Source organism: Rhinocladiella mackenziei (genome assembly GCF_000835555.1).
Source record: "Rhinocladiella mackenziei CBS 650.93 unplaced genomic scaffold supercont1.6, whole genome shotgun sequence".
NCBI classification, from domain to species: Eukaryota; Fungi; Ascomycota; class Eurotiomycetes; order Chaetothyriales; family Herpotrichiellaceae; genus Rhinocladiella; species Rhinocladiella mackenziei.
The window spans coordinates 979515-1006183 of NW_013550599.1; the positions used below are offsets into that span (position 1 = coordinate 979515).

Here is a 26669-nt window from a genome sequence, read left to right on the forward strand (position 1 = left end):
CCTGTTTTCTACGTTAAGCATTGTGTAGAGGGCTAAAACTCAAGTCCAGAATGACCGGGTGGGTGATGAAGCATAAGGGAAAAGGAGGCAGAACGTAATCACAAACGCACGGTTTGATCAAGGTCTTCTTCGCCATACTTTATAGTCCTCGAGGCCAAGTAGACAATGTGCCCAAATGGGTATCGGTTTTACTACTTGCATATTAGGCCAGATTACGCACAATTGGATACCATTGTGGTTAGACAAGCAGACCAACCAACCACCACCCGCCAATAAGCCTTTTGACCGATCAGGAGAGGAGCATGGTGCCAGGCTCTCATTGCCTGGTGCAGGAGCTAGGCCCATTTCCATGGGATGTTTTCCATTACGAACGGGGACGGCACGGCTCAGAACTCCGTCACCTGAGGATTGCATCTTCCCACATCTCACGGCTTTCTCACGGACTGAAAAGCATCAACACCGTTGAGATCGGCGATAGTTTCCGATCAAAATTGTTGCGAGTCGCGATGCCTAGGATGAACTTTGGCGTTGGCCCTTACGGAAATGGCCAATGACACAACTGTCTGTCAGACCAAAGTCGCCTGACATTCAAGGCTTCCAGCCCCCCTTTTTGGAGAGATGTCATTGGTGCCCGGGTCAATATCACGTCCAAAATTGCCTTGTGACAGGCTTTCCAACACGAGCTCGTCTCTTCTCACGAACAGGTTGGAAGTACCCAGGACTGCTACCACTGTCCTCCCTTTTCTTTACCAAAAGAATTCCACGCAAATTCGGATAATGAATAGCCTATATCATGGTGTGACAGGCTCATGATATTTGGGAAGACAGAGAATTTGGTCGAATTTTCATCTTTTTCATCTGTCAGATGGACCGAATGATCACCGGGCCTGGAGATGTCGCTTGATATAATAATTCCTTCATCTTCAACCACAGGATGCGAGAGACAAAAGTAATTCCCTGGTTGCCATCTCACCATCCGATAAGCGAAAAGTCCAGCCACTCAGTCTAAGTATTCCAACGAACAAAGAACACCGCATCAACATGACTCGAACCTGGAACCCGCACAACATGGAAGCCAACACCCTCTGTTGGTTATCCAGATGCTTTTATGTCTTCGAATCAATCTGCGCAGGGGTAAGTACGACCTTGTAAACCTCCATCAAGTCTCCCCGGAAATGTGGAGTAGGTTTAAAAAAAGGGGGAGGGGGACTCGATTGAATATACAACGAACATGATACTAATGCATGGACCATCACAGATTGTTCTGGGAATCAATTCGTGGTACTTGAGCCACTACAATGACACCCCAGTGTACCCAGAAGCTCGGCTCATTTACACCGAAATCATCGCCGGCATAGCAATTCCGCTGGCCAACCTTCTTGCCTGGTTATACAATTGTTTCCCCAAATTTTTGATGCTGGTCAACCTCTTCTTCTCACTCGCCTTCTTCTCTGCCTTCGGCGCCCTGATTGAATTCGACTGCGACGAGAACTGGGCTGGTTGGCGGAGAGAGATGGGACCGGACTATCGTGCCTTCTGGAGAGCGACCGAGGCTTTCTGCTTCATTGGCGCCTTCTTCTGGCTCTGCAGCGCCTTTTTCGCCTGGTTCACTCCGAGCTGCCAAGCGACAAACACTCACACTTTTTTGCACCACAAGCGACAAAGCACCGAATCAAGCACAGCCCCCGTTGAACAAGTTTGAGACTGTCTCCAGAAACTGATGACTGACCATCAAACAACAATGCAACGATCCCGAAAATTTTCGTCTCCTACGTTTCCTGGTTCCTTGCTATTTTTGACAAAAGTCAAAGACGATAAACAAAGCGCAGGATGTGGGTGTTGTGCTATTCCGTTCTTAAAAAGAAGGGCAGGTGGGGACTGACTTATGACTTACTAATATCCTCTTAATCGATAATGTCTATTTTTAATTCCTCCAAGCAGTCGCCCCGGTAGTGTGTTTCGGAGGGAAGCGAGAGGGTGAGCAAACCTTTATGAAGAGTAGAGAGACTGTAGTACGTGGTACTATTGTTTCATACATGCACCGTGTCGTATCGAGAACAGTCTCTCTTCTGCAGTAGCCTCGACTCAGAATAACCACTGGTACCCCTTTCACTGCATCAATTGGTACCTCCTGTTCCCATGATTGACATTGCAAGATTAATGGCAACAGGAACCAAATGCATGTGAAAAATGGTATATAAAAATGTAACTGATCCATGCTCGTGCCGTCTTCGTCGCGCTTCCTTTCAATTTCGCATGTCAAAGGGAAAAGATTGCATGTGGAATGAACTGGGCCTGAATAACCCGATGCCAATGGTGATGGCGGGTTTGTTGTCCCATGCAATGTAAAAAAAGGTTCGCCGTTGAACCTTGCACAAGGAGGCTACTCGACCTAGATCGAGACATTACTACTTGCATCCATTCTGCGCTCTGCTGAAGGCACGGGCACTCATGTCGTCACCTCTAACCTCTGCGCTGGAAAGGCGAGCTTTCTCCGTGCTCTCCCCTTTGAATGGCCCACATTGATGGTGGCCGAGTTTTAGCGTGGGCAGATGACCCTTCCAAGCAAGTATCTAAGCCGCCAGCGTCCAACCTGCATGGAACTTTCTGAAGAAGCCAATGCAACGAAAGCCTCGAGAAATCCCAGACAAGGCCGCGTGCAGACCTCACACCACCTTTTCCTGATTCTTCTCGAACATCACGTGTACTTGTGTAAAGCCAAAGGCCAAGACAGATTGCTCCCCGTCGATTACCGGAGGCCTTTTACTGTGGTCAAAATGCCGGAATGCCGTCGAAACTTCTATGCGTAGTCTCACGACATTCTCGTGCAGGATCATGCGAAGATCGGTCAAGACCGCTGGCCGGTTGAAATGCATGTAATGATGGGGTATTTGATTGATAGAATGCAAGTGAATATGTCCATCAGCCAAACGAGGAAGTTGCATTTCCTGAACATTTGTCACCACTTCAGCCCAACACTTCAACACCATAAGTCGACAGTCGAACAACACCCAAAACTTCTCCGGTTTATCATATTCACCCCGTAGTGAGGCTCTCATTTCATGGACAATCTTGCCTTTAAATTGACGGGACTTGCGGGCTGGAAACTGCAATGCGAATCTCAACTCATAGACCCGGATTTGCCCAAGCTCATTGGCCATTTTGCAGTGTATCAGAATGCGGTACACTATGTGGAAGGACACGATCACAACAGACTTGAAGATTGCACATTGGACCCGGATACTGGTCAAGGAGAGGTGCAAGACATCGACGTCGACTGGACCAGCGATGAAGAATACCAACAACATCCATTTTCCGGGTTCCTGAGCCATCCCGAAATATCTTACCAACAAGAAGAATGCCCATCAGGAATTCGCCAGTTGGTGGTGGTATCGGAAAACGAGATCGCGGAGGAGAATCAGGAAGAGGAAAGTGACCCATTCTCAGACGACGAGGGTTATTCTAGCTATGAAGAAGGAGACGAAAAACACGAAGACAATTGGAGTGACTCCAGTGTCGAAGAAGATGCCGAGATGGAGGAGCTCCAGGCCTCTTCCGAGCCTAAGCACCTACACGGATCAATACCTATACCTACACCTCACATCTGACAAACACTGCTTCTGTGAGGGAGCATTCCGGAATTTGCGTACCACCAACCACTAAGTGGTCAATGTTGATTGAATCTCCCATCAGCGCGGAGAGCCAGCTTTGGTCTGGGAGACTGGTATCTGAATCCTTGACGGACACTGAGTCAGAGAAGAAAAGAGTCTTGTAACTAGGTGCAGGTCACCTGCAGTCCGCTGGAAAACACTCATTGTGGAAGGCAATCCCCCCGCCGCGCCTCTTTTCCAGATAGGAATCCAACCGGGATGAGGAAGCAGCTGGCTTCCCGTAGAATCTGTATTTGCATCTACACAGACTCAATCCTGGTGGAAAAGATAACACCCGACAAGGAGGCATAGGTGATATGCAGATGTGGTGTCAGTATCGGGTGGAGAAGAGGGAAGAAAGATCCCCTTCCAAATTGAATCCGGTCAAGAAATCTCTGACTCCTATCCAAGCCAGTCGGCTGCGGACTCCTCCACGTCGAAGGACTTGCCAAGCTCTACATAGCATGATACATGACGTTCGACCCTGGAAAAGATAAAGACGACCAGAGACATAAGATATCAGGCATTTACATAACTATTCTCCATCCGAAGAAAATGATGCACTCCACAATTCTTGCTGTTTCTTTCCCTCATTCGCCCAGTCTCTCTGCCGTTGTAAGGTTGAAACAAACAATGGGGAAAAAGGAAGAGGTAAAAAGGGAGAAAAAAGGGACGAAAGATAATCAACGAGATTGGAATGGCTCAGAGAGATCTGGGTCGCTTCATAGGGAAATGGGAAGCCCGTTCCATAGATCGAGCTAGAGCTGAGACGTACTCTTTCATCCCTTCTCTTATTTCAGTTAGCCGGTGATGAATTAATTGCTCAGAGATCGTACTAAACGTGATTACCGGATAGGACTGGAATGGAAAAGGAAAAGGCAGGAAGTTGTCTCCAGTCAAGAAGATAGTAGCACTACTCCGAAATACTATTCAGAAGTCACGTCAGTATCGAATGGGTGTAGCTACGCGGATGCAGGGTATATGGCCCCTACGGATACCGTACGAGCCAATACCAAGAGCGAGACTCAGCTTAGGAAATTGCGGGAGGCAGAAGTCCGTCGGACATGGCCATACGTACAGTAGATGGACTGATCATGATAGTATCCGAGCCGAAGATATCCGTTAGTTGACATTTTCAGTCTCAACTTTCCACTATTGGGCAAAATTGATGACGGAGGTATGCCGCAACTCGGGGACTCGGGGACTCGGGGACTCGAGAAGATGGGGCTACTGGGATCCCAAGCTTGAAGAACGACCTTTTGAATTAGCTTGTATGTTCCAGTCAATAAGGACTTCGATATTTTGTTCCTGGCCTTGTCTGGTCTGGTATCATTACAGTTCTCTGGATGACGCTGCAATGCCACGGCTCAACGAGTGCCACCAAATCTAGGGACAGCTTCTCGTGGCCGAGCTTCTCGAGAGGGGTTGGACTGGCCCTTCTTGACGGATAATGTAGAGAAAAAGTGCGGAATGAACATGGGGACGCGGATGGCAAAACCACGACAAATACAGCTCAAGTCGTGAAGACTCGTTTCGGAATCTCAACCGCTCATTTCCAGCTGGTCATGCTCCATTGCAGTATTGCCTCGACCAAAAGAGAAGACCTCATGATACTAGGGCCGGCACTAAAGGATGTCTCTCCAATCATGGCTCCTGCGGCCGGAATGCTATGTTAATGACGGTACAGGTAACGCGCGCGAATAACTCTAATTTAACCTGAGGCTGTCGAGATGTTATACAAAACGACGTCCTTCAGCGAACGTGGCGTCATGTTGAACAAAGGGCTATTGTGTACAGGCTCCACAGCTGAAACACTGGTGAGAGGTTTCCATAGACGACGACGTTACTGATGGTTGCTCTGAGTAACGATGTAGTATTCGCACGTCTATAAAAGAAGCCTCAATACCTCGACAAGTAGATAGAGAACAGAGCATTCAAGACATCTCGAGTTGCACCCAGTTTGACACGTCATAACCCCCTTGTTCCCCCTGAAAAGGAATACGTAGGCGCTCGGGCTTGCGCAATGAATCCTCTGCCCTGAATTCGCATCCTTCCGCCCACAAGAGCTTGACTTGGATCTTGTGTAACAGGCTCTGGCAGAGAAAAAAATACTTGAGGATGACGAATCACCCAAATGTATTCCAAGATTTTCGATCCAGCCTTCGTCCTATAGAGCTGCCCTATCGATCACAAGGAACACATGGAAGCTGAGATATTCAACCGGGCCCAACCAAGAGATGCATGAAGTTGCTCTTTTACACTCCCGACCCAAAAAAAAAAAAAAAAAAAAAAAGAATATCTCTGCAGAAGGCCGGCTTTCCCATATTTGCTCACGCTCTCGATCGGACATGAAAATTGCATGGCCTCCCTTCCATCCCAGTTTTTGGATTCCCTTCCGGCAAAGGTAACTCTTTTCTCAAGAAAGTACCCATTCAATACTCTTGACAATATTTTCCACACACTTCTTTTCTAGCGAGAATTTACGACTCCCGTCCGCCCCATTGGAAGTCAAATTCATCCAAATATTTGAGAAAGAGGCCATCAGAGTAACTGAACTCGTTGAACTGTGAGCCCTTCTTCCTTTTCCAAAACGCATGATTCCTTTACGAATACACGGTTCCGACAAATGTGACGACAATCGTATGTCGTCAGCAGGCTTCTCCTAGTTGTAACTGCATGATGTTCTGAAGCACCGTGCAATCTTCACATTTGACCAACTTCTCGAGACCATAGATTCGCTCTTGTAGATGACGAATCTCATCGGTCATATGGCGGATTTCAACCTCAGACTGGTGGACGTAGTTGATCGCCTTGGTCATGATGTCGTATTTACGGACCCTGCTGGCTCCATCCTGAAATGGCGCCAGGATTTGGGATTTGTAGTTCGCTAAATGAGGATTGGCTTCGGTTGCGAGTAGTGTTCGATGAAGCTGCGTAATTTTTCCGTTCAAATTATCACGATACCGTCGTTCGACCACAGAGTGGTTGTGCTTGGCCCGGAGGGTTGCTGAGTCGTCCGCACTGGAAAAATGGGAATGGGGTTGGGTCTTCCTGCCGCGGGATCTCGTGCTCCTTGGTTGCTTCTCATCCTTAGGCTGTTTCCTACTCTGACCTTGGGCCTGGCCCTGTGGTCTGGAAGATCTAACTGGAGAGGCTCGACCCTTTGATATGCAGGGAGCCAAGCTACAGTCTTCGATATCTGCCAGATTAACCATAGGTAGCGGCGTTTCTCTAGCACTGGCTCCGCAATCTAGTTGACCAACACTTGAAGCCTGACGGCTCGTTATGTCGGCTGGCCCAAGTTTGTCTAGCACGAAGCATCGATGAGAATCTACCGCACAGGTTGTTTTGGAGGGTGCAACGAAAGCCTCCGGGGATGCATCTTCCACTAAGTCCGGACGGGAACCAGCGTTCGCAGAGTCCAATGCGGGAAATATCAAATAGTCAGCGGATTGCAGACCTTGCCAGGGATCAAATTGGTCCAAGTTTTGGTAATTCTCCACGTCTATGGATGTCGGTGGCAAGAAAAGGCTTTCGTCGTCTGATTGCTGTTGTGCATTTAGCCAAACACTTACCATTCAGCCTTGCGTGTCGCTACATACTTGCAGGAAGGGTTCTTGATACTTTGTATTCGTGTTCGGCGAGTCCATGTCATCGGATAAGTGTACAAGTTTGATGGTTGAGACTGCCAGAGTTGAATGTGATTCGATTCTCCTATGCCAGTGAAAGTTTCGATTGAAATAAGAGGTGACCTCGTTAGAAGTACAATTTAGGTGTTTGTCGATATTAATACGTAGGTAATGGCTATAGATAGCGAAGCGATGAGGTGGGGCTTTTGAGAATGCTTCTACCGCATCTGCATCTGACGGGACTGCAGAATAACCACGTAATAAACCCTGCATGCCCTCCCCCCCGGAAAAAACATTTTTTTTTAAAAAAAAGGGCAGAATGTGTGTAATGTGAATAGATAGAAAAACACATAGTTGGCGACCGTCAAGTATTGATCCCGGTCGACCTATTTTTTGTCCCAATAATGTCCGAGATTTCCTCGGCTTCGGGCCGCTGACATTGACCCAAAATTGGCGCTCATATTGTTCCATACGAAGTTTGGTCGGCTCCTGTCCGTCTCAACCATGCGCATGCATGCCATACGTAGGCCTTTAGTACCGAAAGGCCGACGAGCTTATTCCGTCGTTAGCCAAGCTGGCAGGGGGCCTGTCCAAAGAGGACATGCGAGTTTCGCTTCGACAATTTCGGAGGTATCTCGCTATAGTTCGGAGGGGGTACAATTTTGTGGGGCCCGTCAGGGATTGTATCGCCCATTTCCATCATGAAATGGCTTTGCTCCTGCACGATTTATTTGGTCAGGGCCCGCCTGGTTCAAGAACCCTTCAATGATTTGCCGAATCTCGATCCTCAGGTGAGCTTGTCCAGGACTTGTAACCAAAAAACGAATCTTCAAAAGTCGCTGTCTCAAGCTTGGTCTTGGCCCATGCGAGGGACAGATGCTCGCTCATGCGGCCATCAGCAGCTCTCTGCATGAGTTTTTTGCATCAATTCAAAGCCCTCAAGCCTCGTGACGTCCGCGCGAGATGGTAAACCGGATGGTTCAAGCCCAATAGGAGAGTCCCTGTCATTGGAAAGAATTAAACAAGACCCAAATGCAAATCCACGCGCAGCGGCTGGTATTACCCAGTGGTCTGAGCGTTCTGCTTCTCGACAATTTGTGACGGACATCCCCCCGAGGTAACTCCTCTGCCATGTCAAACGTGCTTGAAAGTGAGGTCCTCGTTCCAACCCGCGAAAGACCCCGGGGGGCTAGAACGTTCTTTTCGGCTTCTGAAGATCCAGAACTTTAGCAGTCTTGTCCTCGGTAGGTTTTACCTTCTTGGGAAGATTAATAAGTCTGTTTTTTCCAACTGACTATGTATTTCCGAGGAGCACTTTCCTATTCTCCTGGGGGATTGCCAGAAGAATTGCAGTTATGGCGAGAAAGGACCCTAGTTTTGCCTCGACTTCCCACCTCGTCCTGCAGCAAGTTTCTTGTTCAACGCTCTCGCCGACGAAATTTTGAATCATATCTACACCCAAAGCGAAGAAAAGCGGAGATGGCTTGTTGTCATGCCTTCTAGCTTTCAATGGGGAGAAATTGGCAAGGTCCCCAGTGATGGATTTTGCATCGTGACATTTCTCGGTCCGGGACTGGAAAGCGTGTTGAACGAGGTAGAAGGAGCGAAAAGAGAAGGATCATCTTCCTGTAGAGTTTTGTCATCTATATAATGCGGACAGGTGATCTCAGATGAAGTCATCAAGCTTACCAAAAGGCACCACGATTATTTCTTTGGGCCCGAGAACCGCGAACGCGCTAGGATGGTCGATACTTTTGGGTTTGTCGAATATCTGCATTCGACGACAACTTCTGACGGAACCGCGTGACCGTCGTCCGCTTCGACTTCATCTTACTTACATCCGTCAGCTTTTCTAACAGGATCTAGGTGCTTTGATGTCATGGTCACACATGTTAGCTCCCTAGTTGTTTGGCACATGAAACCTGTTCCTCGTTCCTCTGAGCTTTGGAAGTGAGACAAATGCGCAGGACATATCTTGTACAAGGCTGGCCGTGTGCTGTATGTTCCGACGTCAGTTATCATTTTTCTCCCGATCTTGGTCCTTCCTCAAGGTAAGGAGGACCATTCTATATCAAAGGTTCTCTACGCGCTGCATGCCTTGTAACGGGATCAACTGACTGCTTCGAGGAGCGTCGATTTCTTCATCGTCGTCACCATTCATTTGCACGTCAAAAAGACATGGACACGAGCGCATTTACGTAAATCTGAGCACAGAATGCTTAGGAAGGACAACGAAGCCCGGCTCGAGGCTAATCAGCCCATAAGAGTGCATATCCGAACTGTTCGGTAGAGAAGTGAAGGCATTTTTGGGTTTGGACGGCGACCCGCCTTTTCCCCGTAGCCTCGCTAACCTCCGCCTGGCCGAGCCGAGCCAGTCAGGATCCCGAAAACTGGTCACTTGCAATTGTCACTCGTCAGACCATCTTCTGCAGACCACATTGAGCATGTATATACTGAATCTGCACGCGCATACTTTACGGTGCCTTGAAACAGCCTGGTTGGCAAGGTCTGCTACATCCAAAACAGTCAAATCTGTTCGTATAAATTTTTATTCATGGTATGACCGTCATGAGAGGCTCAAAGGCAACCAACATGTCGTGGGAAATCGGGTCATCGACCTGTTGGGGTCTGCTGAACTTCTGGTCGTATAGTCCAGAACGTCAATAGTTATATGAACTGATATAGGGCCCCGAACTCACTAGGATTCTTAGGTCTATGTAGTTGAATGAGTTACACTCACCATGTGTTTCAGTCCGCCGCCTAAGAAAAAGAAGAAAATGACAGATATCAACTTCGTTTTTGGGCCCGGTGGTACTTGGGCGTTATGGATGAACGCTCGCCCATGCGCAAAAGAGCCGCCATATTATCGAAGGTAAGGGACCGACCACAACACCCCCTTCGACTTGATTGACGAAGCCAGTTCTCTGAACCTGCCTCTCGACCTGGAGCAAAAGCTGTACGGCCCTCAAGCAGATGCCGTTGTAGTCCATTCAATAGCTCTCGGTCCACACGGCAACTTCGTTTTGGCTTACAAGCCCCTGGATCGAGACCATGAAGTTTGTACGTCTTAGTCCCAGTTAGATCATCCTCGTCGCGCTCCAAGATTATGATTTGTTTACCAGATTCGCGCAGTGTGGCATCTAAATCACAAACTCGACCGCGGCAACCAGAACTTAATAGTGCAGAGACACGACAAGAAGACGCTTCGCGCCGCGCTCGGGGCAGAAGAAGACTTTTTTGTCGCCTCCAAGACTGTTGATAGATGCCATTCCTCGACAGATCTTATCGAAGAGTACGCGACATCTCTTGATCGAGACCAGGTGAAGTTTGTTGCATTTGGCGTATCGAATTGTGGGGTTGTTCTCGACAAGTCGGGCTCATTAGGTGAGATGGGAGATTTGAAGACATATTACGGAACTCTCCTTTCGGATCTAGCCAGCCAGAGACAACTGAATCCATCCAATGCCAAAGTCGTAAGTCCTCTTCTCTCGGCGGCAAATGAGAACGACGCCTAACAGGTGACACAAGCGCGCCGTGGCTTTAAACCCATTCAAAGCCGACGAACATTTTGTGGCCTTCGACGATGGCAGATGCTGTTTCAAGTGTGAGGCGCTGGGGAGGTTCGATTCCAACAACCCATCTACAAGCAGCGGCGCGGCGCGGGCTTGCGAGGATATCATCAACGAGTGGAGGAATTACAGACGCCGTGGTAGTCCCGGCAATGATCGCTTGGTACCCACCCGGATCACGCAACCGACACAGACGACTGACAATTTTCAAGTCGTACGTGCTGTTCTAGCCCACAAGATTCTCGCGCAGTTTACTGACAACAGTTCAAGCCAAAAGTCCTCCCCAACGTCGAGGACGATTTCAAAAATGTTCGCTGTATTGGCTTCTTCCCTTAAATCATCCGAAATGAAGGTGGAAATTCAAATGATGGAAAGGAGTGGCAGGATAATGTTACGAGGGGATAATGGCAAGCTCAAACATGTTTCTGGTTGGACAAGTCGGGCATGCACCAAACACTCACTCTCTTGGTCAAAAATGGGTCTAATGGTCAAGGATAACAACTTTTCGCCATTGAAGTCAGTGAACTACTTTACGCTAATATTGACTTTGAGAGCATATAATGAAAGATGTCCTGGAATTACTTACCGCCACCGTCAGCAGACAGAATGAACAGTATCCCTTCTGAAGCCTGAGGCCAGGAGACATCTTTTCGTTGGACCAGGAGTGGGCGATCAGCAACACTTCCCGAGGCGTTGCAGGTTTGATGTAGGTCGGTCGACCATGGTTAGACCATGAGGATCAGCCTTGAGTCGACAAATTCTGCCTCGTCTCTGTAGGAGAAATGGAGAAAAGGAGCAATGAGGGCTCTTCGATGGTACAATGATACGGGTCAAGAGTCGCCTGTCAGAGCTGTTGGCCAGTCACGTGACTGGTTGCCTTGGCAACGTCACGTGAGGATGTTTGGCTTGGCAACTTGCGCCCTTCTTTTCGTCTTGCTCTCTCTTAGATAGAACAACAACACATTCCTTCTCTAGACTCCACAGTCTATCAAGAGCCACCGATAGAAACGAAGGTATGTGCTCCAGGCCTGAAGCCCTGAATCTGGATGCGAATGCATCAGACATGCAGAATCTACACAGTTCGTGTGCATTGGGATGACCACTGATTTCGTTGAGCCAGGCCAGATCTGCGTGGCCCAGCACTAAAGGAACAAAATTTCGTCCTTGCTTATGTGGCGCATACGTGGCTCAGAAGTCAAAGTGTAGGGAATCGTCAGGTGAGAATGGCGCTCGACTTGAAGGAACAGCTCTGTGCTTAAAATTGTACGCGCGATGGTGCCCTTTTGCCCCTTTACCGGTGCTGACAAAGACTTCGTGTTTGACCATCTCGCAATTGTAATTATATACATGCACCTTCGTGACCGAGGCCGGACCCAGAGTCAGCGGATGATTCAGCTCAGAAACCATTAGGAGACAAACGGAAAGTCCACAAGGATCGGTATAAATGTACAGGTCGATGTTCGACACGGCTCTTGAAGAGGAGATTGAAGAGACAATCGCCATGCCCTGCATTTCACCAGATCTCCTCTCCGAATGAGATCGAGGACAGCCCTAATTCTTCAGAACTCTGCATTATACACCAATGCTTCAGCCGGCCTCTCTCGTCGACATACAAGTCCGTCCTATCCTTGACTTCGCAATCCTTATCAATGTGGTTTACTTCCTTGATACCAGGGCTGCGGCCCCTGCCATCCGCAAAGACTGTGTCCCGAATGCTTGACTGATGTCAAGGCGATTGCGAGGAATACTCAGACTGCGGCGCTGTGCCGCCACGGCATATCTTTTCAGCGTTGTATCCGCGTCCGAACGTCCTCGAACTGGGCCATAGTCGCGGCAAATCTAGAAGAGGCTGAGCATGAGTGGTTCCCATGACTAGAGGTCTGACGTGTTCCGCAGCACACTTCTCGGCCTTTGGGACGGAATTTCTCCTTGAAATTCTTGCTCTGATGCAGTAAGATGATTACCTGCAATCCGTCTTCTCTATCTGAAATGATCCAACGCTGGCCGCCTCGTGCTTTCTAGAAGAATTTCGGCGAATTGAACGGGACGTGGAGGTGCTAGTGCTATTTCCTAACAGTGCGCTCGATTCTGTCACTGATCATCGCAATTGAGCTGGACAAGAAAGATTGTATGTGGAAGTGGGAATCTCTCCATGTCTGACACGGCTGGAGATTGGACAACAGAATTTTGTTGAATAGGTGGTAACCTATCGTTACCGACAAGCCGACTCATTTTGCAACACTCGCCCACTGGGCTGTTGACAGGCAACAGCGTTGACGCACACTGCTTAGATAGATATATAGATGGGCTCTCTCCTGCAATCATTTCGGAGAGCCAGAGCCTTCTTTTGTTTAGCACGACCAAGCTGGAAGACCACAAGAAGAAAAAAGCATGCAGCCTTCGAATCACTAGTCAGTGCATCATTCATGTGCCCCACATCACAGAAAGCAGTCTTTTTAGGACGTAAAAATCTGCCGCCACTGTTTCCTCGTTTCAATCTGTCTCTGACTCGTCTCTCCTTCGGCCGCGGGATTGTTCATGTACATTTTGGATGAATTCGGCACACTCGACGGGATATGCCGCGACCATCTCCTTCGCCCACCCTTTCCGACGATAATCCTCTAGCGGCCAAACACATTCATAACCTTGCTCAAATTCGGCATGATCAATCAGGGTGTCAATATATTCGGTGATTTCCACTCGGGCTTGACCTTCGGCAATGATCTCTTGCTCGAAAAGATATTGTCGTGGAGACTTCTCTTTCACTTCTTCCCCCGGACGACGAAGACTCGGGGCCTCGCCATTGTGTCTGGCAAGGAGTTTCAGCACGGAATAAGGAGCTTTGACTAGAGTACGAATGACGTTAGCCAATGCTGCTGCCGCTGACGTCTTCAATGTCAGTGGAAAGGAGATTTGTTGGGTTACGACTATACATACCCTTCTCATTTCCATTTTCATCTTGATTGATACCGTCGGTTTTGACTTTCCAAGAATTCACCGCCGCTGAGAGATCTTTCCAAGTCACGGTCCAAGACCTTACGGGGGTGATAGTCATTTCATCTGCCGAGCTGTTTGATCCAAGTTCAGAACTGGTACTGCTCTCATCGATGTCGGGTAAGGTTGAAGGACTCGCACTGGTATGGGCGTGAAGTAGTTCTTTCTTTGTGGTCATATTCCCATCAGGCCCGAAGATCTTGTCATCATCACCCTCACTCTCCAGTTTAGACAGCTTAGGTGGTGGTGGCCAAGCACCACAATGCAAGAATTCTGGGGGGGATCTCTCTTCAACCTGAGGAAGTGAAGTCGGCGGGCCTGCAGACTTGGGTGTCAGGAGCTTCCGATCGTTGCGACAGTGATGTCGATTGCATTTCGAATGGATCATCTTTCCTATCAAGGCTGCATCCACCGTGGTATTCATATTGGGGTTTGAAGATCAGTGATGCTCGAGACCGTAAAGGAGTCCAACGATAACGTTCTTTGCTTTGATCCTGTTGTAGACATCCGTAGTCTGATGTCTGGTCACCATTTTTGATCCCAGGCTGCAGGGATAGAATGTCATTGAAATCCTGACTTGCACCAGAAGATTCGCGCGGAAATAGTTCACGTTTTAGGATTTCGAGTCGAGCCCCCGAAGACCGGTTTGGTAGTCGTCATGTGAACAAGAAACGCTAACCAAGCTGGGAGACGAACTCTGCCCCGGTTTACAGGAGCCCAGCAAATTCGCTAGATGGAAAAATGGATGGCATGATTTCTGCATGTGATGTCTCTCAAGTGACCCGAGGATCAGCAAGCCAAGTATAAAAACGAGCTGCTCCTGGATTCCCCATATTTCTGCAGAATGACGCACTCCTGCGAGAAGCTATGGGGTGACTTTTTCTTCCGCTTAACGGAAAGGGAAAGTCACAAGAATGCATTTCTCCTCTTTCGTCGGAAGATCAAATTTCGGGATGATTGGTCCCCGAAGTACGAAATCCCCGGGCTTGAAGCCGATCTCGATCTGTGGATCAGCGGGTCTGTTGTCCCGACCATTGCATCTCATGGTCTTGTGTCCATTTTTTCACAAAACTGACTGCGCGGATCCAGACATCATTGACTGAGGTTCTGGCCCATGGCGGACATGCGCAGGCTCTGGTTCAGTCAGCTCAGCCGTCGATTGCTCATGAAGTTTCTTTCTGCATAATGGGCATGTCATCGAGATACTTCGTAGTGTACGTTCGATTTTGCTGGGCTCTGATAAATTTGACATTGACTCCCATTTCTCTGAACGCTGTAGTTCTCGCGTCATCCATTCGTCAGCGCAAGCAGAGTGGAAGAAATGTTGACACTGAGGCAGTCTCTGGACCATGTCTGATGATTTGAACTCTTCCAGGCAAAATGCGCTATGCGCCTATCAGTAGAGATCTCTGGTCTCTGATGGTGGGAGAACTCACCATATCTCTTGTTCTTGTTGAACCGTATTCAAGGAATTTTGAGATCCGGGCTCACCAGAGGAAGCCTTCTCCTGACGACTGATCGGCGGTTGCCATAAGATGGGGTCGGGAAGAGACTTCAAGAGCGATTCCTTTCGTTTTTCTCTCCAGATGTTCTGCTTTTCTTCTGCGCGCTTCGACCGTCGTCTGGCAACCCACACAGTCAAACTATATCATGGTTTCAGTGAGCACACGTCCTATACGGGCAGCTCAGGAATAAACGAGCCGATTGGGCTTACCTAGCGAGCAGTATAACGACGACTATCACCACGAGCGGGCACAGGTAAAGAGCACTGAGGTCCGATTCTGGTCCACGCGAGGAAGGTTCCGGTTGCGAAGAGTTGGAGTTTGAATCGCCTTCAGAAACATTTCGAATGATCAATTTTTCAAAATGCGGCAAAGTGATCGGAGCCATATATATTCCTTCGGCAGTACAGTATGGCTGCGGCTAAGTCGAATATATCAGGTTGAAATAGAAGTCGTCACATTGTCGGCAAACGGCCTTGCTATCGCCATTGAGTCTTGCAACGGGGGTTATTGTTTTATACGGCAGTGAATTGGCGATAGTACCTACTATATCCAATGAAAGCGTTTCTATTCGAATCCACGCGAGGGCCCCGTGCTTCTTCGAAATCTTTAGAACAAATCCCACCTCCCAGAACAAAGCCGCGCGCGCTACCTGTGGCGTGATTATCAGACTGAAGGGTATATGCTCGATATCCAAGATGCCACCGTCGCGGATTTCCGTCTTTTTAGTGGGCATGTGTCCGATGCCCGTGATATCCCTGTCAAATCATTGCAATTCTACACGCTTCTTTCGGCAGTCTTGAGGGTATAAAACGTTGTCGGAATTATTCTTGGCTTTGCCACTGTGACATGTTCGGGTTCAGATTCTCGCTTCTTCTCAATAAGGCTGGGGATGGTCATTCCCCATATTTTGTGGATATCAGATATTATGGTACTCGGCACCTCGGATTTCTTTAATGGCAATGCTTTCTCATGCCTCCATTGGATCGCCTCGTCTTGTCAAGTGATGCTCGCTAAAATGTAGGAGAAGGTGACACCTCCCGCATGGTCGGGACCAAGTTCTCTACAAAATGACAGAGAATTGGACACCAATGATTTTACATCTTACACTCTTTGTCGTGGACTCTCAGAGATAGAAGATGCGGGGCCGCATGATCCAAAAAGGACGAAAAAATATTAGAAATTCTGTCGAACAATGAGCAGTACTCCTTTTTACTGGGAAAAAGGGTCATCATCCCTATGCAGGATATAGGAGTAGAAAAGGGGTCAACCTAGCATATATATACAGGCAATCTGGCAGGACCAGTTGCCAAAGAGGCAGAGCATTCAATACATCTCATTTGCACCCCCAAAGTTTGACACAACGAGTCGAGAGTCGGGACACCGTCGATGCGTATCCAGACTATTGAATTCACCCATTGTTTTCTAAACATACGAAGCATTGCTGTAACGAACAATCAGCTGGACACCTGGAAGAGAATACTTTCGAGTCTTCGCAAGGCTGCCAGATCCTTCCAAGAACCAAACATCCTCAGTTTTTCAATGCTCGTAACATATTTCCTCGGATTCCACGCAGCTACTCTAAACACGACCATCAATATTTGCTATCTGCCCTCAAGAAGAGCTGCGAAATCCAGGGTCTCCCGGGCCTATCCCAATCTTCAGCTCGTGATATGGTCTCCCTGTGGCAGGAAGATGCATATTCATTCGCCCTCGCCGTTCGAAAGAACCAAAGTCCTTGGTGTATCACTCCAGGAACCAATCTGCACCCTGGCCGAGCGTTCGTACGTTTCCCACCAGCAATGCGGCCTGTATTCATACGGTCCCAAGGCTTTGCAAATACCGAGCTGACGATGTAAAGACCACGGGCTAAGAATGTAGATCATTCAAGTGCCGTCAAAGAGGTCCGTTCTAGGGCATTCTTTTGGGGCCACTTTTATTTCCAATTCTTCTCCATTTGGGGTCTAGGAGGCAGTCATGTCATCGAACGGCCTCCTTGTGTGTAGTTCAAGAAAAAGGATTCGCAGAGTGTCAAGACCGTGGCAGATAATGCAGAGATCAGATCTAAATCAATCTTCTCCTCGTGAGGTAACTGCTGGTGATGCTCAATAGTAGCTCTGCACACCTCCAAATCTGCAACAAGACTGGCCACGTCACCATCGACACTTCTTCCATAGAAATTCGCGTGATCCCAGTGAATCATTCCGAGAAATTCAGGTCGAGTGACTTGGCCAGATCGCAAGTTGACCAACACAGAGTCGAAATTACAATTTCCATGACAGAAACGCCATTCGTCCGGGACTTGCTGTTGGGCTGCATCGGCACCCAGCAAAGCGCACAAGCGGATTAGCTCAGATGGATAAGGAAAGAACGATGGTTAAAGCTGAAGGCGGTCACTCATCTGCTGGATCAACTTGCAGTGTCTCAGGATTCCATGTTCTCGACTTTCGAGGCCCATTCGGACAGGAGGATCTGTTGACTGGTAGACCGGTTGTATCAGCCTCAGAACATGGGTCTTCGCAAGAAACCTGCCGAGGTGGAACCCTATTGACCTGAAATAGGTACTTGTTAACTCTTAAGAGGTCATCATGGTTGCGAGCAAATACCGATCTAGATTCTGAAGGTTTTGATCGGGATTTCCCAAGGCTAATTGATGCCAAAATGCCAGAAAGTGGAACCTAGCCACGAAGATCAGACGCGGTCAACTCCGCAGTCGAGGATCATACAACAAGATTCAGCGCATCTTCATGCGCGTCGATATTTCCACATCGAACAAAGACTTCATTGATAGAGGAGCCAACCTGTCAAAATGGCGAGATTCTCTCCAAGGAAGTAGACGACAAAAACGTTCACAGATTGAATCCGTGGATAGCCGGGATCGCGAGAACAGAAACAACGATGCATATTGGGCCAACTATAGTTCAAGTCGCTATTTGCTTAGGCACGACGGTCGTTGTATTCATGACGAAATCCAACTCATATGAGGGCTCTGGTTGAATAATATGCCTGACGAATCCAACATTAGAACGATTCGGGCCATAAATGACCACCAGAGTGATACAATCGGAAATCCGGGCCTAGGTCCAGGCCAGTTGGGTTGAATGGCTCAAGATCGAGTCTCGCAGCTCGAACAGTGGCAGAGAATGATGTGCGATAGAGCGGGAAGAAGGAGAGTCTAGCTATAGGATCCGTACAGAGTATCCAGACGGCAAATCCGAAGACAGGTGGTGGATTCATGGTATTTGGATCCACGGCGGCAACCTGCATGTCCTAGTGAACCCATCTCTTGAGCAGAGCTGTTATTGTTCAAAGCAAGACAAGTATTCCTGCTAGGTAATCGAGAGGAGCGAGTGTCAGGTCGTTGGTGAACGAGATGAACCTGTCAAAGGCCAAGATAGCTGTGTCGACACGTCAAGAATAGGGACAAACACATCAAAGTAAATTCTTGTAGCGGAGTGCAATAGAGAATCTGGGCGAACGCACGCTGATTTTGGTCGTGACATTGGAGCGAGGGAGTCGTGCTTGACACCTAAACCCTCCCAGTCGAAATGGTTCAGCAAGAACAAAGTGAGCGATGACTCGAAGGACAGATGACAGCAGAGACCGTAGTCACCTGTGAACCTCTGCTTCCCGCTGCTAGAAGCCGTCATTCTTCTAAACTTTAATATCACCGTCACGGGGAGACTTCGGCGCTTTTTTGGGGGGGAGTTTGCAGACGGATAGGAAGCGATGAAAATATGTTGCTGTCGATCCACGGCATCACTTCTTCAGCTCCAGATGTTGAATCCATCGGCAGACGTGGGACGCCTCGTGATGAAGCTCAATTAAATCTATTCGTCTCAGAATTGACTGTCCGATGGAAACCGAACGCGTTGCTGATAAAGACTCAACTTGGCTCTAGTGACATTCTCATCGTCAATCCAAATCGTGTGGCAGAGCATGTGGATCTTGCTGTACATTCCTACACTAACTCGCACTTCATGATTCACTATTTCCCATTTTGAACCCATGATGTCGTCGGTCTCCAAAAACAAAAGAAAAAGGAAAATTCTGCTGCCGGGAAACCATTCACGATTTGCCCGAATACTTGGCCTTTCCAAAGGAGAAAGGGACATAGCGGTACTTGATCATATGTTGGATTTGTCGTCGCACTACAGTATGAGTCAGTCATCGAGTGATCTATTTTGTAGGATACGCCTCACTTGTTAGAGAAAACAAGATCAGCCAGTACATGACCAGTACAGGCCAGAAAACTGGCAAGTTGAAGATCTCGAACCAACTGCAGACAAAGCTGATGGTGATGGCTCTTGTTGCCGCATGCCAGAACTTGAATTCAGGTAATCTTCTGATGAAAGGACGGAATTCATCATCTTGTTTGGTGGGCAAAGATGAACCTTCGCCATCCTCCAGGCCTTCGTCTTGTGTCAAGCTAGGGTCGAACTTGGGTTGGAGGAACGCGAGGAATAGGTTGAGGAGGTAGATGCCGAGACAGTAGGCGACAATGTACCAGCCTTGCGCAACGATAATTCGAAGGAAAAAGAGGACAAGGAGTATACCAGTGGCGGACCATCGGTAGGAGACGTAGGGAGTAGATTTGTCGAGGTAGGTTTGATATTGCTATGAGCTAGTCAGCCGGATCGTATGTTCCCAGATGATGTTTTCCATACCCTCAACAATTTATTGCTCTGGACAGTAATGGCGTCAAAAGGCGTCGTATCAGGCTCGGGTCCGTCCATGGTAGCGACAGTTGTTGGTAGAGTGGATGAAATGTAAGGCCTGCGCATGCGGTTTTGGGCCGTGCGAACACGGCAGCGAGGAAGGACGAATGAACCGGGATACACCTGTCCAGTTGCAGACTAGAAGAAGCTTGTCTAGGGGTTTGTGAAACGGAGTAACGAACGGAAGAGTGACGGTCTGGCGAGTTGATGATTGTTGAGGTAGCGACACGGTCCTTGAGATTTTGAAGCCACGTCGAGTTAATTTTCCTCCAACCTGGCGTTTTTGCCTCGACCGTTTGGGACGGAAAGTGTAATTAGGAAATGCTTGCCTGCAAAGATTGGCGGGGAGCCTTTCGCAGACTGGGGGAACTCGGCCCCGGGAGATTTGTTAATCCGATCCGGCCTTGCCAGAGGCGAATCGTCGGGCGTGAGAATCAACCGAGGAACTCAGAAGTGGTGGAGAGTTAAATATTGGAGCTGCTTCCAATGCTCTCCGTGGAATATGTGTGAAGATCAATGTCCCTTTCCCCATCTCCAGCCTCAGTAATGTCTTCTCTGAGGATTTTATCACGGCCTGTAGCTGCCTTGTCTTCTGCTCCCCGAACGCTCCCTCGGCTGGCCCGATTCCAATCCACAGCGAGTAGTTATGAAAACATTCTGGTCTCGACTCCCAGAACAGGTGTTGGGCTTAGTACGTCTGTCAGACTCCGTCTAGTGCCAGATCTTATATATATTTCGAAATTCCGTCGTCGAAACGAAAAGACGATGCTGACACCAATGTCCTGTAAACAGTCACACTCCATCGACCAAAGGCGCTGAACGCCCTGTCGAGTGCCCTCTTTGTCGAATTGAACGATGCACTCAAGAAATATGAGGAGGACAAAGAAATTGGCGCTATAGTGTTGACAGGGAGCGACAAGGCTTTTGCAGGTATCGCAGATCTTCTCCAATGCACGAAAGAGCACAAATCAGGCTAACAACCTCCAGCTGGCGCGGATATCAAAGAGATGGCTCCTCTCACCTTCTCCGACGCATACGTGAACAACTTCATCGCCCCATGGTCGTTCATGACTACGCTGCGCAAGCCCATCATCGCAGCGGTATCCGGCCATGCTCTCGGTGGTGGCTGTGAGCTTGCTATGATGTGCGACATTGTCTACTGCACCAAGACGGCCAATTTTGGCCAGCCAGAAATCAAATTGGGAACAATCCCAGGGGCTGGAGGATCACAAAGATTGACCGCCGCGATTGGAAAGAGCAAAGCCATGGAACTGATCCTCACGGGCAACAATTTCAGTGGAGAAGAGGCAGAGAAGCACGGCCTGGCGGCAAAGGCTTTTGAGGGCGGCAATAAGGAAGTTCTTGAAGGAGCATTGGATACGGCGGCCAAGATCGCCAGTTACTCGCGTGTGGCGGTCGTGGCGGCCAAAGAGGTGGTCAACAAAAGTCAAGATCTGGGAATCCGAGAAGGTGTGGAGTATGAACGCCGTATCTTCCATTCGCTATTCGGAAGCCAGGATCAAAAGATTGGCATGAAGGCATTTGCGGAAAAGAAGAAACCTGAATGGATTCATTCATGAGCAACGTATGCCACTCTTCGGGAGGGGATAACAAGGATTCTTGAAGAACTTTGTCCAGTACCGATGTTGATAACCACGGGCACTGAAAAGCGATAATCATGGTATAGGTAATAGAAGAAAGGCTGATAAAAACCAAGGTGCGTTCCGACAATGACTAGGCACATTCCCAAGAAAAAAGGGATTAGGCTGAAATATGCGTTGGTTCACGGCCCATTGTCCCAATAGCTCTCCCGGTCCATTAAACACACTCTCTTCGGCCTCTCTTGCCCATCCTTAGAGGTAAAGGAATCTGTACGCTATACACTGCACCCTCTCAGTCAACGGGCGCTACGTGTGAATCTGAGACCGGATGCTGGGGAAAGGGAACGTCGGCCATGGACAAACCTTTTCCAGAGTATCTTTCCAGCACATCTGGCGTTCTATGCTTCCATACCTCGCGCATTCTCTTCGAACATCTTACACAAGCCTTTCTTCACATATGGGTGGATGGGCTGACTCGAGAAGCGGTTCATATAACTCCTTACTCCCCAACCAACATGTGCCTTGCTTGTAGCTACTCCAATCTACATAGAACCCCTGTTCTGGATTTGGGCCTTGGGCGCGGCCACACGGCCTATCTCCCCTCATTTCGTATGCACGGTGTTTAACTAATTGCTGACGTGAGGACTTTGATTTCAGCTTCAAGGAATTACGGGAGTCATTCAGTGGCTCTAGTGGACCTAGTAAACGAGAACAAGAACTATAGGTGGAATACGTCGAAGAAGCTTGTAAAAGGGAGAGGTGAAGGGAGAGACTGGCATCCGAATTGGAAGCTGTATCCTGGGGTTGTGGGGGACGGGCTTCGACCGAGTTCAGTGAGAATAGTGGATTGTCAAATCCAACTTACAGATCCACCCTATTTATCTCGGGTAGGGTACGTAATTATTACTTCCCGGAACGGAGAATGGTGAAGCAAATGGTGGAGTCAAAGCTAGTATCGGCCAACGAGCCGCTCGGGTACATCATTTAGCCATTGACGTTCCACCGGCATAGGCCCCCTTGGGGGCCAGCCTGATTGACCGGCTCCTATCCCATTCGCCGGCTCGGATCACGGAAACCTTGCCTCGCAGTTCTTGCTATATCGAGCAGGCTGATTACGATCATCATGACGCCTCAACCTGAGAGGAGGCCCGATGGCTTGGCAAATCATCAGCCCGGTCAATGTTACAGATCTTTTCCTTTTTAGCCACCTTCTTTCTACAATTGGTAAGCAGATAGGCATCACGGAGGAGCATGATCAATGCAGCAACATACAGGGTGCCCATAGAAGGCTAGATCAAGTCATCCGGATAGGGTGTGTTTAGATATACACCGACTTAACCGAGCACGGTTGTTAGTATGCAAAAGCGTGGAATCAGGTATGGGGAATGAATTACTGCTGGTCCACGGCCCGCGGCCTACATGTCAAAACCCGACCCGGAACGGAGGGCTGACCTTCTAGTCCCTTAGTGAATGCAAAGGACTTGAGACCTTTTGAAGCTTCATTCGTGATCGGGCTGCGGGTATACGAGGAGAGTTGTGGTTGCGGTGGAATCCCCGTAAGCATGACCCCAGAGCCTCGTGACATTCCCAGCTCCTCCTACAGAGGCCCGGCCGTACTATGTTGACATCTTTTCTGGAGTCTCAACTCCTATCCGACTGGTCGAGACGATCTCATGCGGTTCCACGCCCACCGGGGAGTGCCTCGTTCGTCCTTCGAAACATGTGACGGTGCCATGATATCTTACCGGGCACCACGAGCACGATCTTATTGGCCACCAGCGACATCTCAGGTGCGTCGCTCTCAATAGCTAGTAAGTCTCTTGTGTCATTTCACGCTGACAAAGACCAAGAGAGGGGAAGGTTAGATCGTATAAAGCATGCGTCACGCCCTCTTCCCAGTTATGGGTCCGAAACTTCCTGATTATCGATTTCCCATTCAAGGTTCAATAGACGCCCACGACCGTTCACAATGGCTCCTTCAGCCACTGCTGATATTCCCACCGAGGGATACAAGCCAAAACACATTGAGGACCGTCTCTTCATCAACGGTGAATTCGTTCCTTCGAAATCTGGAAAGAAATTCGACATCACCAACCCCAGTACTGAGAAGTTGGCCGCATCGGTTTACGAAGCTGGTGCAGAGGATGTCGATCTCGCCGTCAAGGCTGCTCAAGAGGCTTTCCCAGCTTGGTCTGCCCTTTCTGCTGCCGACAGAGCCGGATACTTGAATAAACTGGCCGATGCTATTGAGAAGAACGTTGACGAGATCGGTTATCTTGAGGCTATCAGTATGGGCAAGCCATACGTTGGTGATTGTAAGCCGCGACCTATTCTCCACCATTTATTTTCTAAGTACGCGTCTCATGTTTTCTTTTTTCTTCATTTTTCTAGTTATCAATCCCCTTGGGTGCCAAATTCTTAGATACTTTGCCAGTAAGGCCTCCGATGTCGCTGGTGATTCGTCCTTAAACACCAAAGACATGGTCAACATCACCTTCCGGCAACCTTTCGGTGTCTGTGGTGCCATTATCCCCTGGAACTTCCCTCTTCTCATGTTAATCAACAAGGTTGGCCCGGCCCTCGCCACGGGTAACACTTTGGTCCTCAAGTCCTCTGAGAAATCCCCACTCTCTTGCCTTGTTGTCGCTCGTCTGTGCCAGGAGATCGGTCTCCCCAATGGTGTCTTGAACATTCTCAGCGGATTCGGTCGACCTTGCGGCGAAGCCATTGCCAAACACATGGACATCCGAAAAGTCTCTTTTACTGGCTCCGTCATCGTCGGACGAGCCATCAAGAAAGCGGCCGCCGAATCCAACTTGAAGAACGTCACTTTAGAATTAGGAGGTAAATCCCCTCTGGTTGTCTTCGATGACGCCGATCTCGCAAAGGCCATTCCCGCCGCTGCGTTCTCCATTCTCATGAATTCCGGTCAAGCTTGCATTGCCAGCTCCCGAATTTACGTCCACGAAGCTATTGCCGACAAGTTCATGGAAGCCATGAAGACCGCCATGGCTCAGATGGGGGTCCCTGGCGATCCCACCGCCGCCGGCACCCGACGAGGACCACAAGCTGACAAGATCCAATTCGACCGCGTCATGTCCTATCTCAACTATGCCAAGGAGAACAGTCTAGAAATGCCCATCGGCGGCAACCGAGAAGGGACCACGGGCTACTTCGTCGAGCCTACCATCATCGCCAACGCCCCCGAGGACTCCAAGGTGATGAAGGAGGAAATCTTCGGCCCTGTCGTTTGCATCAACACATTCACCGACGAAGCCGAAGTCCTCAAACGCGCAAACGGCACCGAATACGGTTTATACGCCAGCGTCTTCACCCAGGACGTCTCACGAGCCCTGCGTGTGGCGAAGGCCCTGGAGGCTGGTTCCGTCGGCGTCAACTGCACCAGTCCCACCATGGCCATAGACATGCCTTTCGGTGGCTGGAAGCAGAGCGGTGACGGCAGGGAGCTGAGCAAATACTCGACAGACTACTGGACGGAGTTGAAGAGTGTTTTTATCTCCTTGTAAACACAGAGACTGGAAGGATTATATGGAGCCAAATGAAACAGGAGAGGCCTTTATTTCCATTTTCCATTCTCTCTCTGAGCTTTCCTGATTCCAGCAAAACGATTGCCGGCGATGAGCCTTTCTTCACAATTCTTCCTTCCTCAGGTTCGTCATTTGTGATGCCAGCACCTACATCTCAGACGGCAGACCCAACACGATACGGGTTCCTCTATTTTCTCGTTCACGTAGAGTCTAGACCCCAAATAGTAAATACGAACTACGTACAGAGGAATCACAACTCTCTGTCCGGCACGGCCCTTCTTGCGTCCTTGTGCTTATCATCACCCTTGTTTTCCTCTGGCGAACTCGAGTCAGCCACACACGGCACAACCTTCCCTCCCTCTATTTCCGTGGCCCTTCGACACCCCGTCGGACAAGGCCCCTCCGGATCGAACTGCCAACTGAACAGTCCATCAGTCTCATTCGCCAAGATCCCGCCTAAAATCCTCGTCTGTGCAACATGGGCTCGTCCTTCGGACCGCGCGAAAACTTCCCTCGACGGGATCATGACTTGGGCAAATCCATGGTCGTGCAGGGACGGGATCGAGGTCGAGTAGATGTATTCTTTAAAACCGGAGTAGAGGATCGCAGACGCGCACTGGGAACAATGTTAAGATTGATGTCAAGACCAATGTCAAGGTCGAGATCAAGATGGAGAGAGAAGAAACGGAGGTAGGGAAGGTTTGGAAATCATCATATAGTCTTGAGATGATAGGGATCGACTGACTGATTGACTGTGCGATTGGACTTGGACGTTGAGATTGTACAGAGACACCGTGAAAAGGAAAAACATCCCAATGATACGATGAAAGGCCAACGAAACTTGAACATACCATCGGACACGCTTCGGCCGTCGTATACAGACTGAGGTCACCAAATGCATTGAGCGCCTCCGGTGCGGAAAGATGATATTCGCCGGCAGCATCAGTGAAGATGTGTGTACAGTTGTTGATCGCTGCGATTTCGCCTTTACAGCCATTTAACACAAGTTATTAGCGAACATTGGACTCAAATAACCGGCCACGATGGCCAATGAAAGCAGAGATATAGAGGTTATGAATGTATGTTGGGCGTCAAGAGAAAAGGGGAGCAACAGTCCAGCCGTACGGACGTTACAGATGCCTCCACTTCCGTCTATACTCACCATGTAAAGTCGGATTTCCATCCTCCATAACAGCATTCAAACCCATGCAGACCAGTTCACCAAGTTCATCTCGTGAATCCGAGGAGGAAAGCGAGGTGGTGTGGTTGACGATGACGGCGCCAAAAGCTGCAAAGGGGCAGGGCGAGGAGAGTTCAGACAGAACAGAAATCGCTCGGCGCATCCAGTGTGTTCGCGTCGAGAAGGGGAGGGGGTCGTTATCGATCTCGATGCCGGAGGAAGTGTCGATAGGCGATTGCGAGTGAAAGTCAGAGTAAACGGATGCGGTTGGGAGGTGG

General features: G+C 49.1%; 9 protein-coding genes across 9 annotated transcripts; 5 read left to right on the forward strand and 4 right to left on the reverse strand.

Annotated features, from left to right (window-relative positions):
• Nucleotides 1–1041: 1041 nt before the first annotated feature.
• Nucleotides 1042–1702, forward strand: Z518_08155 (uncharacterized protein; the record flags this gene model as incomplete). The annotated part of the gene is made up of 2 exons (XM_013413898.1): nt 1042–1134; nt 1259–1702. 2 exons carry the CDS (start codon nt 1042–1044, stop codon nt 1700–1702), a joined length of 537 nt encoding a protein of 178 aa, XP_013269352.1.
• Nucleotides 1703–3062: 1360 nt separating this feature from the next.
• On the forward strand, nt 3063–3608 carry Z518_08156 (uncharacterized protein; the record flags this gene model as incomplete). Its single annotated transcript, XM_013413899.1, has 1 exon — nt 3063–3608. One exon carries the CDS (start codon nt 3063–3065, stop codon nt 3606–3608), a length of 546 nt encoding a protein of 181 aa, XP_013269353.1.
• Nucleotides 3609–6298: 2690 nt separating this feature from the next.
• On the reverse strand, nt 6299–7300 carry Z518_08157 (uncharacterized protein; the record flags this gene model as incomplete). The annotated part of the gene is made up of 2 exons (XM_013413900.1): nt 6299–7198; nt 7253–7300. The coding sequence occupies 2 exons, from the start codon at nt 7298–7300 to the stop codon at nt 6299–6301; spliced, it is 948 nt and encodes a 315-aa protein (XP_013269354.1).
• Nucleotides 7301–10020: 2720 nt separating this feature from the next.
• Nucleotides 10021–11184, forward strand: Z518_08158 (uncharacterized protein; the record flags this gene model as incomplete). Its single annotated transcript, XM_013413901.1, has 5 exons — nt 10021–10151; nt 10200–10339; nt 10412–10752; nt 10808–11062; nt 11119–11184. 5 exons carry the CDS (start codon nt 10021–10023, stop codon nt 11182–11184), a joined length of 933 nt encoding a protein of 310 aa, XP_013269355.1.
• A 2157-nt stretch (nt 11185–13341) lies between these two features.
• Z518_08159 (uncharacterized protein) lies at nt 13342–14266 on the reverse strand (the record flags this gene model as incomplete). Its single annotated transcript, XM_013413902.1, has 2 exons — nt 13342–13730; nt 13786–14266. The coding sequence occupies 2 exons, from the start codon at nt 14264–14266 to the stop codon at nt 13342–13344; spliced, it is 870 nt and encodes a 289-aa protein (XP_013269356.1).
• A 639-nt stretch (nt 14267–14905) lies between these two features.
• Z518_08160 (uncharacterized protein) lies at nt 14906–15732 on the reverse strand (the record flags this gene model as incomplete). The annotated part of the gene is made up of 3 exons (XM_013413903.1): nt 14906–15227; nt 15279–15485; nt 15557–15732. 3 exons carry the CDS (start codon nt 15730–15732, stop codon nt 14906–14908), a joined length of 705 nt encoding a protein of 234 aa, XP_013269357.1.
• A 3680-nt stretch (nt 15733–19412) lies between these two features.
• On the reverse strand, nt 19413–20080 carry Z518_08161 (uncharacterized protein; the record flags this gene model as incomplete). Its single annotated transcript, XM_013413904.1, has 3 exons — nt 19413–19495; nt 19547–19961; nt 20012–20080. The coding sequence occupies 3 exons, from the start codon at nt 20078–20080 to the stop codon at nt 19413–19415; spliced, it is 567 nt and encodes a 188-aa protein (XP_013269358.1).
• A 528-nt stretch (nt 20081–20608) lies between these two features.
• On the forward strand, nt 20609–21642 carry Z518_08162 (uncharacterized protein; the record flags this gene model as incomplete). The annotated part of the gene is made up of 3 exons (XM_013413905.1): nt 20609–20753; nt 20855–20992; nt 21050–21642. 3 exons carry the CDS (start codon nt 20609–20611, stop codon nt 21640–21642), a joined length of 876 nt encoding a protein of 291 aa, XP_013269359.1.
• A 1990-nt stretch (nt 21643–23632) lies between these two features.
• On the forward strand, nt 23633–25190 carry Z518_08163 (uncharacterized protein; the record flags this gene model as incomplete). The annotated part of the gene is made up of 2 exons (XM_013413906.1): nt 23633–23978; nt 24055–25190. The coding sequence occupies 2 exons, from the start codon at nt 23633–23635 to the stop codon at nt 25188–25190; spliced, it is 1482 nt and encodes a 493-aa protein (XP_013269360.1).
• Between the last annotated feature and the right edge of the window lie 1479 nt (nt 25191–26669).